The 15,795-nt window shown below is 43.9% G+C and overlaps 1 protein-coding gene across 3 annotated transcripts in view; it reads right to left on the bottom strand.

The window, feature by feature from the left end:
- Nucleotides 1-1,222: 1,222 nt before the first annotated feature.
- Nucleotides 1,223-15,795, bottom strand: part of LOC138850994 (tripartite motif-containing protein 59-like) — a 127,842-nt gene continuing 113,269 nt past the window's right edge. For all 3 annotated transcript variants that reach the window (XM_070080232.1, XM_070080233.1, XM_070080234.1), the window contains exon 5: nucleotides 1,223-2,228. In XM_070080232.1, the coding sequence (XP_069936333.1) occupies nucleotides 1,803-2,228 (426 nt within the window). In that variant the 3' untranslated portion in view covers nucleotides 1,223-1,802. The remainder of the gene's footprint in view (nucleotides 2,229-15,795) is intronic.

Below are 15,795 nucleotides of genomic sequence, written 5' to 3'. Positions count from 1 at the left end.
CCGTGTTTTTGGATTAAAACAGCGACTTTGCACTATATTTTTGTATGGTATTTATTGTTGTATTCTACTTTTCCTGGTCTCATTGTATAGAATGGAAGACATATTACAGAAATTGAGGTGATTTTGACTGGTTTTACAATGAAAAGTACCTTGAAATTGAGCTCAAAGTAGCAGAAATGTTCGATATTTACCGAAGTTCAAAAGTAAACAAATCATGCTAAGCGTCCAATGCACGTCAACTGGTGAGTCTAATATTCTTTCACAAGTGCTCCGATATTATTTATACCATTTCTACACTAATGCAGTAGTCTGCATAACAGTAAATTATAATTTTTTTTTGTTAGAATAAAAATTCAAAGTGGAAAGCAAAAGAATGTATGAGGGGCCTGGGGACATGACTAATGAACAGAGAAAATATTATTTTAGTGCCAGGAATGTCTTTCTTGTTTATTCTGGACCCTATTTGGAAATTGGTATCTTTTGAAATTTGTGTGAAACTGGCAAAATTGCTAAATTCTGACCACTGTATTAGATAGTTGAAATCGGTAAATTGGTGATTTCTTGTACTCATTCGATAGAAAAAATGGAGTTCTAGCAAAATAGTTATGATTTTTGTCGACTAGTACATAGGAATTGGCCGAAAATGGGGCTCAAAGTGGGCAAAATCGCCGATGTGTAAACATCGTTAAGACCACTAACTGCGCAAGAGCATAATTCCGTGAGTTTTCCATCAAATTTCATACTTTTGGTGTCATTATGATCGGAAAAACATTCTCTATCTTTTCAAAAGAAAAAAATTTTTTTTTTTTTTACAATTTGGGGGACCCTGAGAACAAGTCACTGAGAGGGCCTGTGGACCCTGAAAGGGTTAAAAGCATGTGATAGGGACTTCTTGCAGTTCTTGACGAACACAGAGTTCCATGAGTCTGGGCCTGGGACAGAGTGAATGGGCATGTCATTTATCGCCTGTTCGAAGTCATTTGGCATCAGGATAACATCAGATAGGCTTGCGATAATCAAATTCTGTTGCGCTCTCAAAAAAACTTCATTTAGGTCTTCGATTCTCAGTCTGTTTAGTGGCTTGCTAAAAACTGAGTCATTCTGGGACTTGAGTAGCTCACCCATTTCCTTGCTGTCATCTGTGTAGAACCCATCTTGGTTAAGTAGGGGCCCAATACTGGATGTTGTTCTCCACTTTGATTTGGCATAAGAAAAGAAATACTTTGGGTTTCTTTCAATTTCATTTATGGCTTTTAGTTCTTCCCGCAATTCCTGACTCCACAGCAGTGGAGAGTGTAGGTGAAAGTGAGTAGATGCTGGTACGGTAGTGTGTGGAGAGCGTGGGTGTAGGTGGGAAGGTGCTGGTACCATAGTGGAGAGTGTAGTTGTAGGTGGGTAGGTGCTGGTACAATAGTGTGGAGAGAGTGGGTGTAGGTGGGTACGTGCTGGTACAGTAGTGGAGAGTGTAGGTTTAAGTGGGTAGGTGCTGGTACAATAGTTTGCAGAGTGTGGTGGTACAGTAAGAGTGGTAGTGTAATAAAGTACCTGGAGAGTGTGGTGGTACAGTAAGAGTGGTCATTTAATAAAGTACCTGGAGAGTGTGGTGGTTCAGTAAGAGTGGTAGTGTAATAAAGTACCTGGAGAGTGTGGTGGTACAGTAAGAGTTGTAGTGAAATAAAATACCTGGAGAGTGTGGTGGTACAATAAGAATGGTAGTGTAATAAGGTACCTGGTGAGTGTGGTGGTACAGTAAGAATGGTAGTGTAATAAAGTACCTGGTGAGTGTGGTGGTACATTAAGTGTTAGTTAATAAAGTACTTGGAGAGTGTGGTGGTGCAGTAAGAGTGGTAGTGTAATAAAGTACCTGGAGAGTGTGGTGGTACAGTAAGAGTGGTAGTGTAATAAAGTACCTGGAGAGTGTGGTGGTACAGTAAGAGTGGTAGTGTAATAAAGTACCTGGAGAGTGTGGTGGTACAGTAAGAGTGGTAGTGTAATAAAGTACCTGGAGAGTGTGGTGGTACAGTAAGAGTGGTAGTGTAATAAAGTACCTGGATAGTGTGGGCGTGGGTGGGTGGTGGTTGGTGCTGGAGAACGTGGAGATACAGTTGACCATCTTGTAAAGTTATCCTGGAGTAGCGCAGGTCATCTCGGTCTTGCTGGACACCAAACACCAGGCCAGCCTCCACCAGCCTCTTGACGCTCTCACTCATCCCACGAAGATAATCAATCTGTGGGCAGTTACCACCATTATCACCTCTTCACAGTGTCACAACCATTATCACCTGTGTACAGTATCACTACCATTATCACCCATGTGCAGTCTCAGCATCATTATTACAAGTGTACAGTGTCACTATCATGTAGAGTGTCAGCACCATTATGACAAGTGTCCAGTATCACTATCACCCATATACAGTGCCAGCACCATTATCACAGGTGTACAGTGTTATGATAATGTTTGCTTCAGCATGATAGTGTTTGAACAAAGGAGAATGACAAAAGCCACTATATATGCAGAACATTTTGGCCAAACTTAAGATTAATAAGGCAATAACAATACAGTGTAAATTTAGGTGTTTACAATGAATAAAATATAAGTGAATATTGTATTAGTTCAGACTACATGACTTTAACAAGTTTACTTGAGAGGAATTACAAGTTTCATTATAAACCTAAAGTGTACACAATTGTTTAATGATTGTGAGAGTTACAGATATGGTGGACCCTCGATTTTTGTGATTAATCTGTTCCAGAGAGTCTACCAAAAGTCGAAATTCATGAGAATCGAAACCATTTTTCTCATAAGAAATAATGTAAATCCAATTAATCTGTTCCAGACACCCAAAAATAATTTTTTATGGATTAATATAGATATACATACATAAAGGAATGAGAAATCAATATAAAGCAATAAAAAAATGTATAAAAGATCATTTAACATCACACTTACCTTTATTGAAGACTCTTTTTGGTGTATGGAAGACGGGAGGAGGGGAGAGGGTTAGGGTGATGTTCCTCCACAAATGTTTGCACTTCACCCCACTTTGCAAAATGTCTTTAATCTCTAACCCTTTGAGGGTTTCGGACGTACTAGTATGGCTTACGTGCAGGGTTTTTGACATACTAGTACGCATAAATTCTAACCGTCAAATCTCGCGGGAAAAGGCTGGTAGGCCTAGATGTGAGAGAATGGGTCTGTGTGGTCGGTGTGCATGGCAGAAAAAAATCTGGGACCCAGTGGTGCATTGTGGGAATGCCATCTTAGTACACAATGTCCACCATGCCTCGCGGTAAGAAGTTCCTCACTCCTCGGCAAATTGGGACACTTTTGTTCCCCAGTGACAGTTCTAATACAGATGGAAGTGCCAGTGAAGATGAGTTTCAAGGTTTTGGTGAGGTTTTGACCGAAACTAATGACCATAATATCAGTAATAGTGAGGAAAACCCAGACGACCCTCAGCCTTCTACCACTGGTGCTGGGCCGTCTTGTTTACGTTCAGTTGTACCAGAATCAAAGAGGAAACTCCTATTTTCCCAAATCCCAGACTCAGATGTGAGCATTTGTGATGATAGTGATAGTGATTATGAACTACAAGCTCTTGAAAACAGTTCCAGTAGTGATAGTGAAGTGGAATATTCCCCAGTGAAGGGGTCCAGTCCCTGGACCCATTATGTACCTTTGTAATCTTTTGACTACCGCCCACAGGATGGGTATGGTGTGCATAATAAAGATATTAAACTAACCCCAGTGAAGCGTCAGTATATACGATGATATATGCACTTTGGTAGTGTGCCATATGCTATTCCAAGGGGAAGGAGTACATCTCGGAGTACATCCCATGGCTGTACAACAGGAACAGACAGTGAAAATGACGATGATAGTGTTGCAATTGGGATGGAAAATGTGCATGGTGGTGACGGCTGTGAGACACCAGCAGTGGGCCATGCTGCCACCCATGCCGCTGCCTCTGCTGATCTACAACAAAGGCCACCATCCCCCACCCACCCACCACACCAGCCTCCACAACCACAACCTCCACAACCACAACCACCTGTCATTGTCCAGTACCCACCAGCAGACTGCACCTGGGATTGGCAAGAAGCTGTCAATTTTGTTCCAAATGCCCACCAGTTTGATGACAGCCAAAGTGGAATATGGCCATCTTGTACACTTGGGAACAATGCCACTGAACTGGAATGTTTCGAGTTATTCTTTGATGAACCCCTGATGGAAAGTATTGTCATGGAAAGAAACACATACTACGAGTACACCATGGCAAACACAATACTTTCACCAAAAATCACATCTACACCAGTGGAAGGAGGCAACTGTGGCTGAGATGTATCTTTTCTTTGCCACAATAATGCTTATGCCACATGCGTATAAGCACGAAGTGAAATCATACTGGTCAACAGACCGCCTGATTGCAACCCCAGGTTTCAGTGATATAATGCCAGTGAATTGATTTGTGCTAATGTTACGTATGCTTCACTTCTCAGAAAAAACCAGGCCTGACAGAACTGACTGGTTATATAAGATTAGGAATGTGTTTGTGTATCTGAAAGAGAAATTCAATATGTATTTTTATCCCTTCAGGAAGCTTGTAATTGACGAGTCTTTGATTCTGTTCAAAGGAAGACTCTCTTTCAAGCAGTACATACCAAGCAATAGGAAACGCTTTGGTATAAAGTTAGTATTGGATATTATTGTGTACACTGGAAGTTATACATTGCAAAATACCATGAAGTTATTGGGCGTCTCTGGTGATGTGGTTAGAACAATGATAGAACCATACCTTGGTAAGGGGCATATATTATATACTGATAACTGGTACACAAGCCCCTCACTCAGTGATTTTTTGCGAGTGAACATGACAGATGTGTGTGGCACAGCGCATGTAAATCAGAAACATATGCCCAGGTTTAACGCTGGCACTCGTAGAGGTGAGGTGCAGGCGTTTGCTGCCAATGACATCATGGCATTTCGGTGGCATGACAAATGAGATGTCACACTGTTGTCATCAGTTCACTCTAATGAAATGGCAGACAGCACAGAGAGAGCAATGAACCCATTCTAAAACCTGCAGCTGTAATTGATTACACCTTCAATATGCGTTCAGTGGACAAATGTGACATGCAGATTGGGTTTGCTGATTGTGTTCGCAAGAGTTATAAGTGGTACATAAAACTCTTTTTCCATCTTCTGGACATTTCCATGCTCAATGCTTATAATATGTATAAGATTAGGACCAGAAACAAACCATCATATGGCAGATTCTGTTTGTCATCAGACAAATAGTATTCAAGTACCAAGGAAGAACACCTGCAATAGACCGCCAACCAAATTATCAACAACTACCTTCTCGTCTGAAGCATGGTGATCACTTGCTAGTAAAACTGCCTGCTACTGCTTTCAAGAAAAAGGCTCAGAAGAGGTGTTACGTCTGTGCACATACAATGAAATGCCCACAACAACGCAGAGACACTCGTTTTATGTGTGAGGAGTGTAAAACACCACTGTGCATGACACCATGTTTCAAAGAGTTCCACAGACTGCAGAACTTCTAGAAACATTCCCTGTGACTGTATATGTGTATATAAAATATAGAAAAATAGTAATAAACAACATTTCATATCGTTTGTTTGTGTAAATATTTTTTATAAACAAAACAATGACAACAGTGTTTGTGCCCTTATTGTGTAGTATTGAAAAAGAAAAAGCTTACAAAATACTGATCATATTGGTCTCACAGGCCATAAAAGTTACTTGGAAAAGAAAAATTAAAAAATAATAGAAATTAGTACATAAGAAAGTAAATAAAAGAATACCGGGAGATGACAGTCGGCGATGTTGCCACATTGTCCCCCTTTTTCATCAACTTTACGCCTCCATATCTCGGTAAGTATTGATGGTAAAAATTTTTTGTTTAGCCTATAATATTAAAAAAAAAAAAACTATTTTTCATAAGAAAAAATGATTTTTTTTTTTTAAATTTGGCCGACCCTGAGAACGAGTCTCTGAGAGGACCTGTGGACCCTCAAAGGGTTATTAACCCTTTGACTATCACAACCCCAAATCCTCAGGTGTTTCCTGATGTCACAAAATATTTAAAAAAGAAAAAATTATTTTTTTCTTATGAAATTAAAGAAAATGTTTTCCCAATGGTAATGACATCAAAATTTGATGGAAAACTTATGGAATTACACTCTCGCAAAGTTAGTGACCTTGGCAATATTTATGAATCTGCAATTTTGCCCACTTTCAGCCTTGTTTTTGGCTAGTTCCATTGTTCCAGTCAACCAAACTCATAACTATTTCTTTAGAACTCCATTTATTCTATCAATTTAGTACAAGAAACTGCCCATTTACTGATTTCAACTACCCAATAAAGACGTCAGAATCTGGCAATTTGACCAATTTCATGCAAACTAAAAAGTATGCCAATTTTAAAATAGTGTCTAGAATGAACAATGTAGACATTCCTGGTTGTAAAATAATATTTTCTTTGTTCATCAGTCACGTCTCCAGCCCCTCTGATATTACTCTTGCTTTCTATTTTGAATTTTTTTTCAAACAAAAAAAAAATTTACTGTTATGCAGACTACTGCAATATTGTAATAAGTGTGTAAATAACATCAACCCATTCATGACTGTATATTAGAATGGCTAGTTGGACATTTATTGGACAATGATATCATTTGTTTACTCTTGAACATTGGCAAAAATCAAACATATCCCCTAATTTGAGCTCCATTTCAAGGTCCTTTTCATAGTAAAATCAATCAAAATCACCTCTATTTCTATAACATGTTTTCCATTCTATCAAATGTGACTACGAAAATGAGAATATAACCATAAAAACTATTCAAAAATCCACCTCAAAATTGGCGTTTTAATCCAAAAACATGGTCAGAGATTTTTTTTTTTTTCATTATGCACTGCGTGCTGCAGTATTTCTTTATATGGTGCACACTGACCACACAGACCCATTCTCTCACATGTGGGCCTACCAGCTTTCTCCTGCTTGATCTGAAGCTGCTAGAATTTATGAGTATATATACATGAAGCTGCTAGAATTTATGAGTATATCTCTTCCACCTCCTCTGAAGCAATTTCCTCAGCTGGTGTACGTCAGAACATACAAAAGCAAGAACACTGCAGCAGGCCTGTTGGCCCATACTAGGCAGGTTCTTCACAAACCATCCCACTAACAATATTTGCCCAACCCAATTTTCAATGCTCCCCAAGCAATAAGCGAGTCCCACTCAAATCAAATCGAGTGTGTGGGGAAGTACCATGGCTGGTTTGTATGGTGAAGTACCCTGGCTGGTGTATGTGGGGAAGTACCCTGGCTGGTGTGTGTGGGGAAGTGCCCTGGCTGGTTTGTGTGGGGAAGTACCCTGGCTGGTGTATGTGAGGAAGTACCCTGGCTGGTGTATGTGAGGAAGTACCCTGGCTGGTGTGGGAAAGTACCCTGGCTGGTGCATGGGGAAGTACTCTTGCTGGTTTGTGTGGAGAAGTAACCTGGCTGGTTTGTGTGGGGAAGTACCCTGTCTGGTGTGAGGGGAAGTACCCTGGCTGTTGTGGGGAAGTACACTGGCTGGTTTGTGTGGGGAAGTACCCTGGCTGGTGTGTGTGGGAAAGTACCCTGGCTAGTGTGTGGTGAAGTACTCTGGCTAATTTGTGTGGGGAAGTACCATGGATGGTTTGTGTTGGGAAGTACCCTGGCTGGTGTAAGGGGAAGTGCCCTGGCTGTTGTGGGAAAGTACCCTGGGTGGTTTGTGTGGGGAAGTACCCTGGCTGGTGTGTGTGGGGAAGTACTCTGGCTGGTTTGTGTGGGGAAGTACTCTGGCTGGTTTGTGTGGGGAAGTACCCTGGTTGGTGTGTGGTGAGTACCCTGGCTGGTGTGTGGGGGAAGTACCCTGGCTGATTTGTGTGGGAAAGTACCCTGGTTTGTTTGTGTGAGGAAGTACCCTGGCTGGTGTGAGAGGAAGTACCCTGGATGGTGTGAGGGGAAGTACCCTGGCTGGTGTGAGGGGGAAGTACCCTGGCTGGAGTGTGGGGAAGTACCCTGGCTGGTTTGTGTGGGGAAGTACTCTGGCTGGTGTGTGTAGGTAAGTACCATGGCTAGTGTGTGGGGAAGTACCCTGGCTGATTTGTGTAGGGAAGTACCCTGGTTGGTTTGTGTGGGGAAATACCCTGGCTGGTGTGAGGGGAAGTGCCATGGCTGTTGTGGGAAAGTACCCTGGGTGGTTTGTGTGGGGAAGTACCCTGGCTGGTGTGTGTGGGGAAGTACTCTGGCTGGTTTGTGTGGGGAAGTACTCTGGCTGGTTTGTGTGGGGAAGTACCCTGGCTGGTGTGTGGTGAGTACCCTGGCTGGTGTGTGGGGGAAGTACCCTGGCTGATTTGTGTGGGAAAGTACCCTGGTTGGTTTGTGTGAGGAAGTACCCTGGCTGGTGTGAGAGGAAGTACCCTGGATGGTGTGAGGGGAAGTACCCTGGCTGGTGTGAGGGGGAAGTACCCTGGCTGGAGTGTGGGGAAGTACCCTGGCTGGTTTGTGTGGGGAAGTACTCTGGCTGGTGTGTGTAGGTAAGTACCATGGCTAGTGTGTGGGGAAGTACCCTGGCTGATTTGTGTAGGGAAGTACCCTGGTTGGTTTGTGTGGGGAAATACCCTGGCTGGTGTGAGGGCAAGTACCATGGCTGTTGTGGGGAAGTACCCTGGCTGGTGTGAGGGGGAAGTACCCTGGCTGGTTTGTGTGGGTAAGTACCCTGGCTGTTGTGGGGAAGTACCCTGGCTGGTGTGTTCTTGAATTCTATCATGTTTCTCACCTTTACCAAAGAGCTGGCACTAGGAACTTTCTTTTGGCCCATGGTGGCTTATTTAGTAGTTGCAAGCACAAAAACAATGATTATGAAATTTATCTTATGAACACGTGGGGTGATGGTCACACACTGAGAAACAATGCCACACTGACTCTGAATGGTGTGTGTGGGAGGTTTGTTTGCATGCAGCTACTGTGATGCTCTCCATACCACCGCTGAATTCAGAGGCAAATCATGAAAACTGAGGCTATATTTTGATGAAAAAAGTTGCAAATAATATTAATTCACGAAAATTGATACTTACGAAATTCGAGGGTCCACTGTATTGAGAGTAAGTATATAATGTTTAAACTGTTTTACATATGTTCATGATATAGAGAATATGCATGAATAGTTTCTACATACAGTGGTACCTTGATTTATGAGTACCTCAACTTATGAGTTTTCTGAGTTATGAGCCATTGCTCGGTCGATTTTTTGCTTTGAGTTGCGAGCCAAAATCTGAGTTATGAGTGAGCTTCAGATATGCCAACACTCACAGGAGATACTGAGGAAATATAAAAAGCTCGATAACAACCAATGTATAACATCCTTTCAATTTTGATACCACTGGTAGTGTCATCCTGCCAGAATATTCTATAACATATGCCTGAAATAAAGAAAAATAATTCTGGAACATGTGTAATACATGTTTGGCAGGCAGGCAGGCAGGCAGGCAGGCAGGCAGGCAGGCAGGCAGGCAGGCAGGCAGGCAGGCAGGCAGGCAGGCAGGCAGGCAGGCAGGCAGGCAGGCAGGTAGGCAGGCAGGCAGGCAGGCAGGCAGGCAGGCAGGCAGGCTGGCTCACCACACAGTGGCTTCATCAGTCCATACAAAGGAGAATCGTGAAGAACAGGAGGAGAATGAGGTAATCATTCCCTCAACCATGAGCCGATGTGGTCAGTCCATCAATCTTGCATAGAATACAGCATATGTGCAGAGAAACAGCTTATATACTGTAGGCAGGAGAGGTGCAGCAGACGTAGGTGGTGTCACATTTGTTCAATGTGGAATCATGTTGTGCCCATGGGTTAGGCAACAAAGAATTCCCAAGTATTAAGATCCCAAGAAGTTGCAGTGTCTGACAGGATTGTAGATGAATGGTTATTACAACCCAGGAGACCAAATGGCCTGTTATCCTGGGTGTAAAGGGAGCAAAATAAACACAGCAGAAAAACTTTTGACTTATATTATCCTTCACCAATTTAGAACAGAAGTATGTACACTATATACACTATGTACAGCAATAGGTATTAATGCACTCCATGGTAAGCAAGGCAGAATAGAAGCCACTAGAGAGCAGACCGTGCTTCAACCAGCTCTAGAATGGGAATGACAAGGGCAGACAGGAGAGTGGCACCCACATAACCTCTGCAATTGCCAAAACCATCTTCTCATTGGCTGGAACCTGGGTACTGGTTGAACGACGGGGCCCCATCGTCAACCCTCAGTCCCCTGGTTCGCTGGTTGGGGGAGATAGCCTGTAAATGAGGGTGTGTACATGCGCTGAATAAAGGTTATATACTCTTTGCATGCCACAATGGTTCAGAGAACCGACCCTTGGGCACGACCTAACCCTTGGGCATGACCTACTTCCACAATGAACAAAAGTGACACCACCTACGTCTGCTGCACCTCTCCTGCCTGCGGTATATAAGCTACTTCTCCGCACATATGCTGTATTCTATTCAAGATTTATGGACTGACCACATCAACTCAAGGTAGAGGGACTGATTACCTCATTCTCCTCCTGTTCTTCACGATTCTCCTTTGAATGGACTGATTTACCCACTGTGTGGTGAAATGTTTACTCAATTGAGATACCCAAGAGTTGCACATGTGTCTAATTTATCATGAGTGAGAGTGGTTGGATTTAAGTGGGACTTGCACATGAGTAAATAGAATTATCAAAACTTATTGCTTGGGTAGCATTTATTCTGTTAGTGGGTTGGATTTGTGAAGGACCTGCCAAGTATAGGGCAACAAGTCTACTGCAGTGTTCCTCCTTTCTTATGTTCATTTTTTTTTTTTTTTTTTTTTTCAACAAGTCGGCCGTCTCCCACCGAGGCAGGGTGACCCAAAAAAGAAAGAAAATCCCCAAAAAGAAAATACTTTCATCATCATTCAACACTTTCACCACACTCGCACATTATCACTGTTTTTGCAGAGGTGCTCAGAATACAACAGTCTAGAAGCATACACATATAAAGATACACAACATATCCCTCCAAACTGCCAATATCCCAAACCCCTCCTTTAAAGTGCAGGCATTGTACTTCCCATTTCCAGGACTCAAGTCCGACTATATGAAAATAAATATGTTCATATGTTCTTATAACCATACTAGACAGACTGTTCCACTCATCAGTTTAAGAACATAAGAAAGGAGGAACACTGCAGCAGGCCTGTTGGCCTATACTAGGCAGGTCCTTTAAAAATCCAACCAACTAACAGAATAAACATTACCCAAGAAATAAGCTTTGATAATTCTATTTACTCATGTCCTACCCCTCTAACTCATGTATTTATCCAACCTAAATTTGAAACTAACCAAGGTTTTAGCATCGATAGGACCTTGTGTAAAAGGATGAGGACTGTTGTGACAGGCTTCTTTGAGAAGAACATTGTGATTGGCAACTGAGACCATTTCTTCATATCTACAGAGTTTTGTAGGGAATTATGCCTCTATCAATGCCATTCATCAACTTCAAAGTCCTCTACATAAATATGATTTGGCGGCTGGGAATTCACGAATGTTTGAAGACCGTGAAAGTGGAAAATGCGAATATTGATGGAGACCTGAATTTGGAAAAAAAAAATTAAATAGAGGGCAATTTCCTGTGTGTAATGAGACCAAAAAAAGATGTTCAGGTCAGTACTTACTGAGATATAAAGCAATGAAGCTGGCACTGGATGCTCACCTAACAGCAATGAAGCTGGCACTGGATGCTCACCTAACAGCAATGAAGCTGGCACTGGATGCTCACCTAACAGCAATGAAGCTGGCACTGGATGCTCACCTAACAGCAATGAAGCTGGCACTGGATGCTCACCTAACAGCAATGAAGCTGGCACTGGATGCTCACCTAACAGCAATGAAGCTGGCACTGGATGCTCACCTAACAGCAATGAAGCTGGCACTGGATGCTCACCTAACAGCAATGAAGCTGGCACTGGATGCTCACCTAACAGCAATGAAGCTGGCACTGGATGCTCACCTAACAGCAATGAAGCTGGCACTGGATGCTCACCTAACAGCAATGAAGCTGGTGCTGGATGCTCACCTAACAGCAATGAAGCTGGCACTGGATGCTCACCTAACAGCAATGAAGCTGGCACTGGATGCTCACCTAACAGCAATGAAGCTGGCACTGGATGCTCACCTAACAGCAATGAAGCTGGTGCTGGATGCTCACCTAACAGCAATGAAGCTGGCACTGGATGCTCACCTAACAGCAATGAAGCTGGTGCTGGATGCTCACCTAACAGCAATGAAGCTGGCACTGGATGCTCACCTAACAGCAATGAAGCTGGCACTGGATGCTCACCTAACAGCAATGAAGCTGGCACTGGATGCTCACCTAACAGCAATGAAGCTGGCACTGGATGCTCACCTAACAGCAATGAAGCTGGCACTGGATGCTCACCTAACAGCAATGAAGCTGGCACTGGATGCTCACCTAACAGCAATGAAGCTGGCACTGGATGCTCACCTAACAGCAATGAAGCTGGCACTGGATGCTCACCTAACAGCAATGAAGCTGGCACTGGATGCTCACCTAACAGCAATGAAGCTGGTGCTAGATGCTCACCTAACAGCAATGAAGCTGGCACTGGATGCTCACCTAACAGCAATGAAGCTGGCACTGGATGCTCACCTAACAGCAATGAAGCTGGCACTGGATGCTCACCTAACAGCAATGAAGCTGGCACTGGATGCTCACCTAACAGCAATGAAGCTGATGCTGGATGCTCACCTAACAGCAATGAAGCTGGCACTGGATGCTCACCTAACAGCAATGAAGCTGGCACTGGATGCTCACCTAACAGCAATGAAGCTGGCACTGGATGCTCACCTAACAGCAATGAAGCTGGCACTGGATGCTCACCTAACAGCAATGAAGCTGGCACTGGATGCTCACCTAACAGCAATGAAGCTGGCACTGGATGCTCACCTAACAGCAATGAAGCTGGTGCTGGATGCTCACCTAACAGCAATGAAGCTGGCACTGGATGCTCACCTAACAGCAATGAAGCTGGCACTGGATGCTCACCTAACAGCAATGAAGCTGGTGCTGGATGCTCACCTAACAGCAATGAAGCTGGCACTGGATGCTCACCTAACAGCAATGAAGCTGGCACTGGATGCTCACCTAACAGCAATGAAGCTGGTACTGGATGCTCACCTAACAGCAATGAAGCTGGCACTGGATGCTCACCTAACAGCAATGAAGCTGGCACTGGATGCTCACCTAACAGCAATGAAGCTGGTGCTGGATGCTCACCTAACAGCAATGAAGCTGGCACTGGATGCTCACCTAACAGCAATGAAGCTGGTGCTGGATGCTCACCTAACAGCAATGAAGCTGGCACTGGATGCTCACCTAACAGCAATGAAGCTGGCACTGGATGCTCACCTAACAGCAATGAAGCTGGCACTGGATGCTCACCTAACAGCAATGAAGCTGGCACTGGATGCTCACCTAACAGCAATGAAGCTGGCACTGGATGCTCACCTAACAGCAATGAAGCTGGCACTGGATGCTCACCTAACAGCAATGAAGCTGGCACTGGATGCTCACCTAACAGCAATGAAGCTGGTACTGGATGCTCGCCTAACAGCAATGAAGCTGGCACTGGATGCTCACCTAACAGCAATGAAGCTGGCACTGGATGCTCACCTAACAGCAATGAAGCTGGCACTGGATGCTCACCTAACAGCAATGAAGCTGGCACTGGATGCTCACCTAACAGCAATGAAGTTGGCACTGGATGCTCACCTAACAGCAATGAAGCTGGCACTGGATGCTCACCTAACAGCAATGAAGCTGGCACTGGATGCTCACCTAACAGCAATGAAGCTGGCACTGGATGCTCACCTAACAGCAATGAAGTTGGCACTGGATGCTCACCTAACAGCAATGAAGCTGGTGCTGGATGCTCACCTAACAGCAATGAAGCTGGCACTGGATGCTCACCTAACAGCAATGAAGCTGGCACTGGATGCTCACCTAACAGCAATGAAGTTGGCACTGGATGCTCACCTAACAGCAATGAAGCTGGCGCTGGATGCTCACCTAACAGCAATGAAGCTGGCACTGGATGCTCACCTAACAGCAATGAAGCTGGCACTGGATGCTCACCTAACAGCAATGAAGTTGGCACTGGATGCTCACCTAACAGCAATGAAGCTGGCGCTGGATGCTCACCTAACAGCAATGAAGCTGGCACTGGATGCTCACCTAACAGCAATGAAGTTGGCACTGGATGCACACCTAACAGCAATGAAGCTGGCGCTGGATGCTCACCTAACAGCAATGAAGCTGGCACTGGATGCTCACCTAACAGCAATGAAGCTGGCACTGGATGCTCACCTAACAGCAATGAAGCTGGCACTGGATGCTCACCTAACAGCAATGAAGCTGGCGCTGGATGCTCACCTAACAGCAATGAAGCTGGCACTGGATGCTCACCTAACAGCAATGAAGCTGGCACTGGATGCTCACCTAACAGCAATGAAGCTGGCACTGGATGCTCACCTAACAGCAATGAAGCTGATGCTGGATGCTCACCTAACAGCAATGAAGCTGGCACTGGATGCTCACCTAACAGCAATGAAGCTGGCACTGGATGCTCACCTAACAGCAATGAAGCTGGCACTGGATGCTCACCTAACAGCAATGAAGCTGGCACTGGATGCTCACCTAACAGCAATGAAGCTGGCACTGGATGCTCACCTAACAGCAATGAAGCTGGCACTGGATGCTCACCTAACAGCAATGAAGCTGGCACTGGATGCTCACCTAACAGCAATGAAGCTGGCGCTGGATGCTCACCTAACAGCAATGAAGCTGGCACTGGATGCTCACCTAACAGCAATGAAGCTGGCACTGGATGCTCACCTAACAGCAATGAAGCTGGCACTGGATGCTCACCTAACAGCAATGAAGCTGGCGCTGGATGCTCACCTAACAGCAATGAAGCTGGCACTGGATGCTCACCTAACAGCAATGAAGCTGGCACTGGATGCTCACCTAACAGCAATGAAGCTGGCACTGGATGCTCACCTAACAGCAATGAAGCTGGCACTGGATGCTCACCTAACAGCAATGAAGCTGGCGCTGGATGCTCACCTAACAGCAATGAAGCTGGCACTGGATGCTCACCTAACAGCAATGAAGCTGGCACTGGATGCTCACCTAACAGCAACATGGAGTCTTGCCTCTTGCAGAAATGTTGCCAATATACCTTTTTTCCCATTCCTTTTTTTTATTAATGTAATTTTTATGTTATCATTACAATTTGTAGCAGTTGTTGTGATTTTTTAAGCCATTGTTTGTTCTGACACTTACATTAGGTACTGAAATAGTACTCAAATAGTCACAAACACATTGACAGGTGAACATTTTCACCTTCCTTGGTTACATACTCTTGTCTAGAAATACAGCATCTCCTTACTTTATGACAGAATTACATTCCCAAGACCAGATCTTTAAACGAATTTGTCGCTAAGTGAGAGGAACACTATAATGGTAGTGAGTTTGTGTCAACCATATTTGATATTGTTTTAATGTCACTTTTGCACCATGTATAACATTTCTAGTATATTCTTAAATGTTTATACAGTAGTGTACTGTATAATGAAATAAGCAGAATAGAGGAAATCAGCTCTAATATACATTATTTAGGTATGAATACTAGTCAGAGAGCCG

Source organism: Cherax quadricarinatus, unplaced genomic scaffold (assembly GCF_038502225.1).
Source record: "Cherax quadricarinatus isolate ZL_2023a unplaced genomic scaffold, ASM3850222v1 Contig240, whole genome shotgun sequence".
Classification (NCBI taxonomy): Eukaryota; Metazoa; Arthropoda; class Malacostraca; order Decapoda; family Parastacidae; genus Cherax; species Cherax quadricarinatus.
The sequence above is the reverse complement of the archived record's forward strand: the minus strand, read 5'-3'. Positions and strand labels throughout refer to the sequence as shown.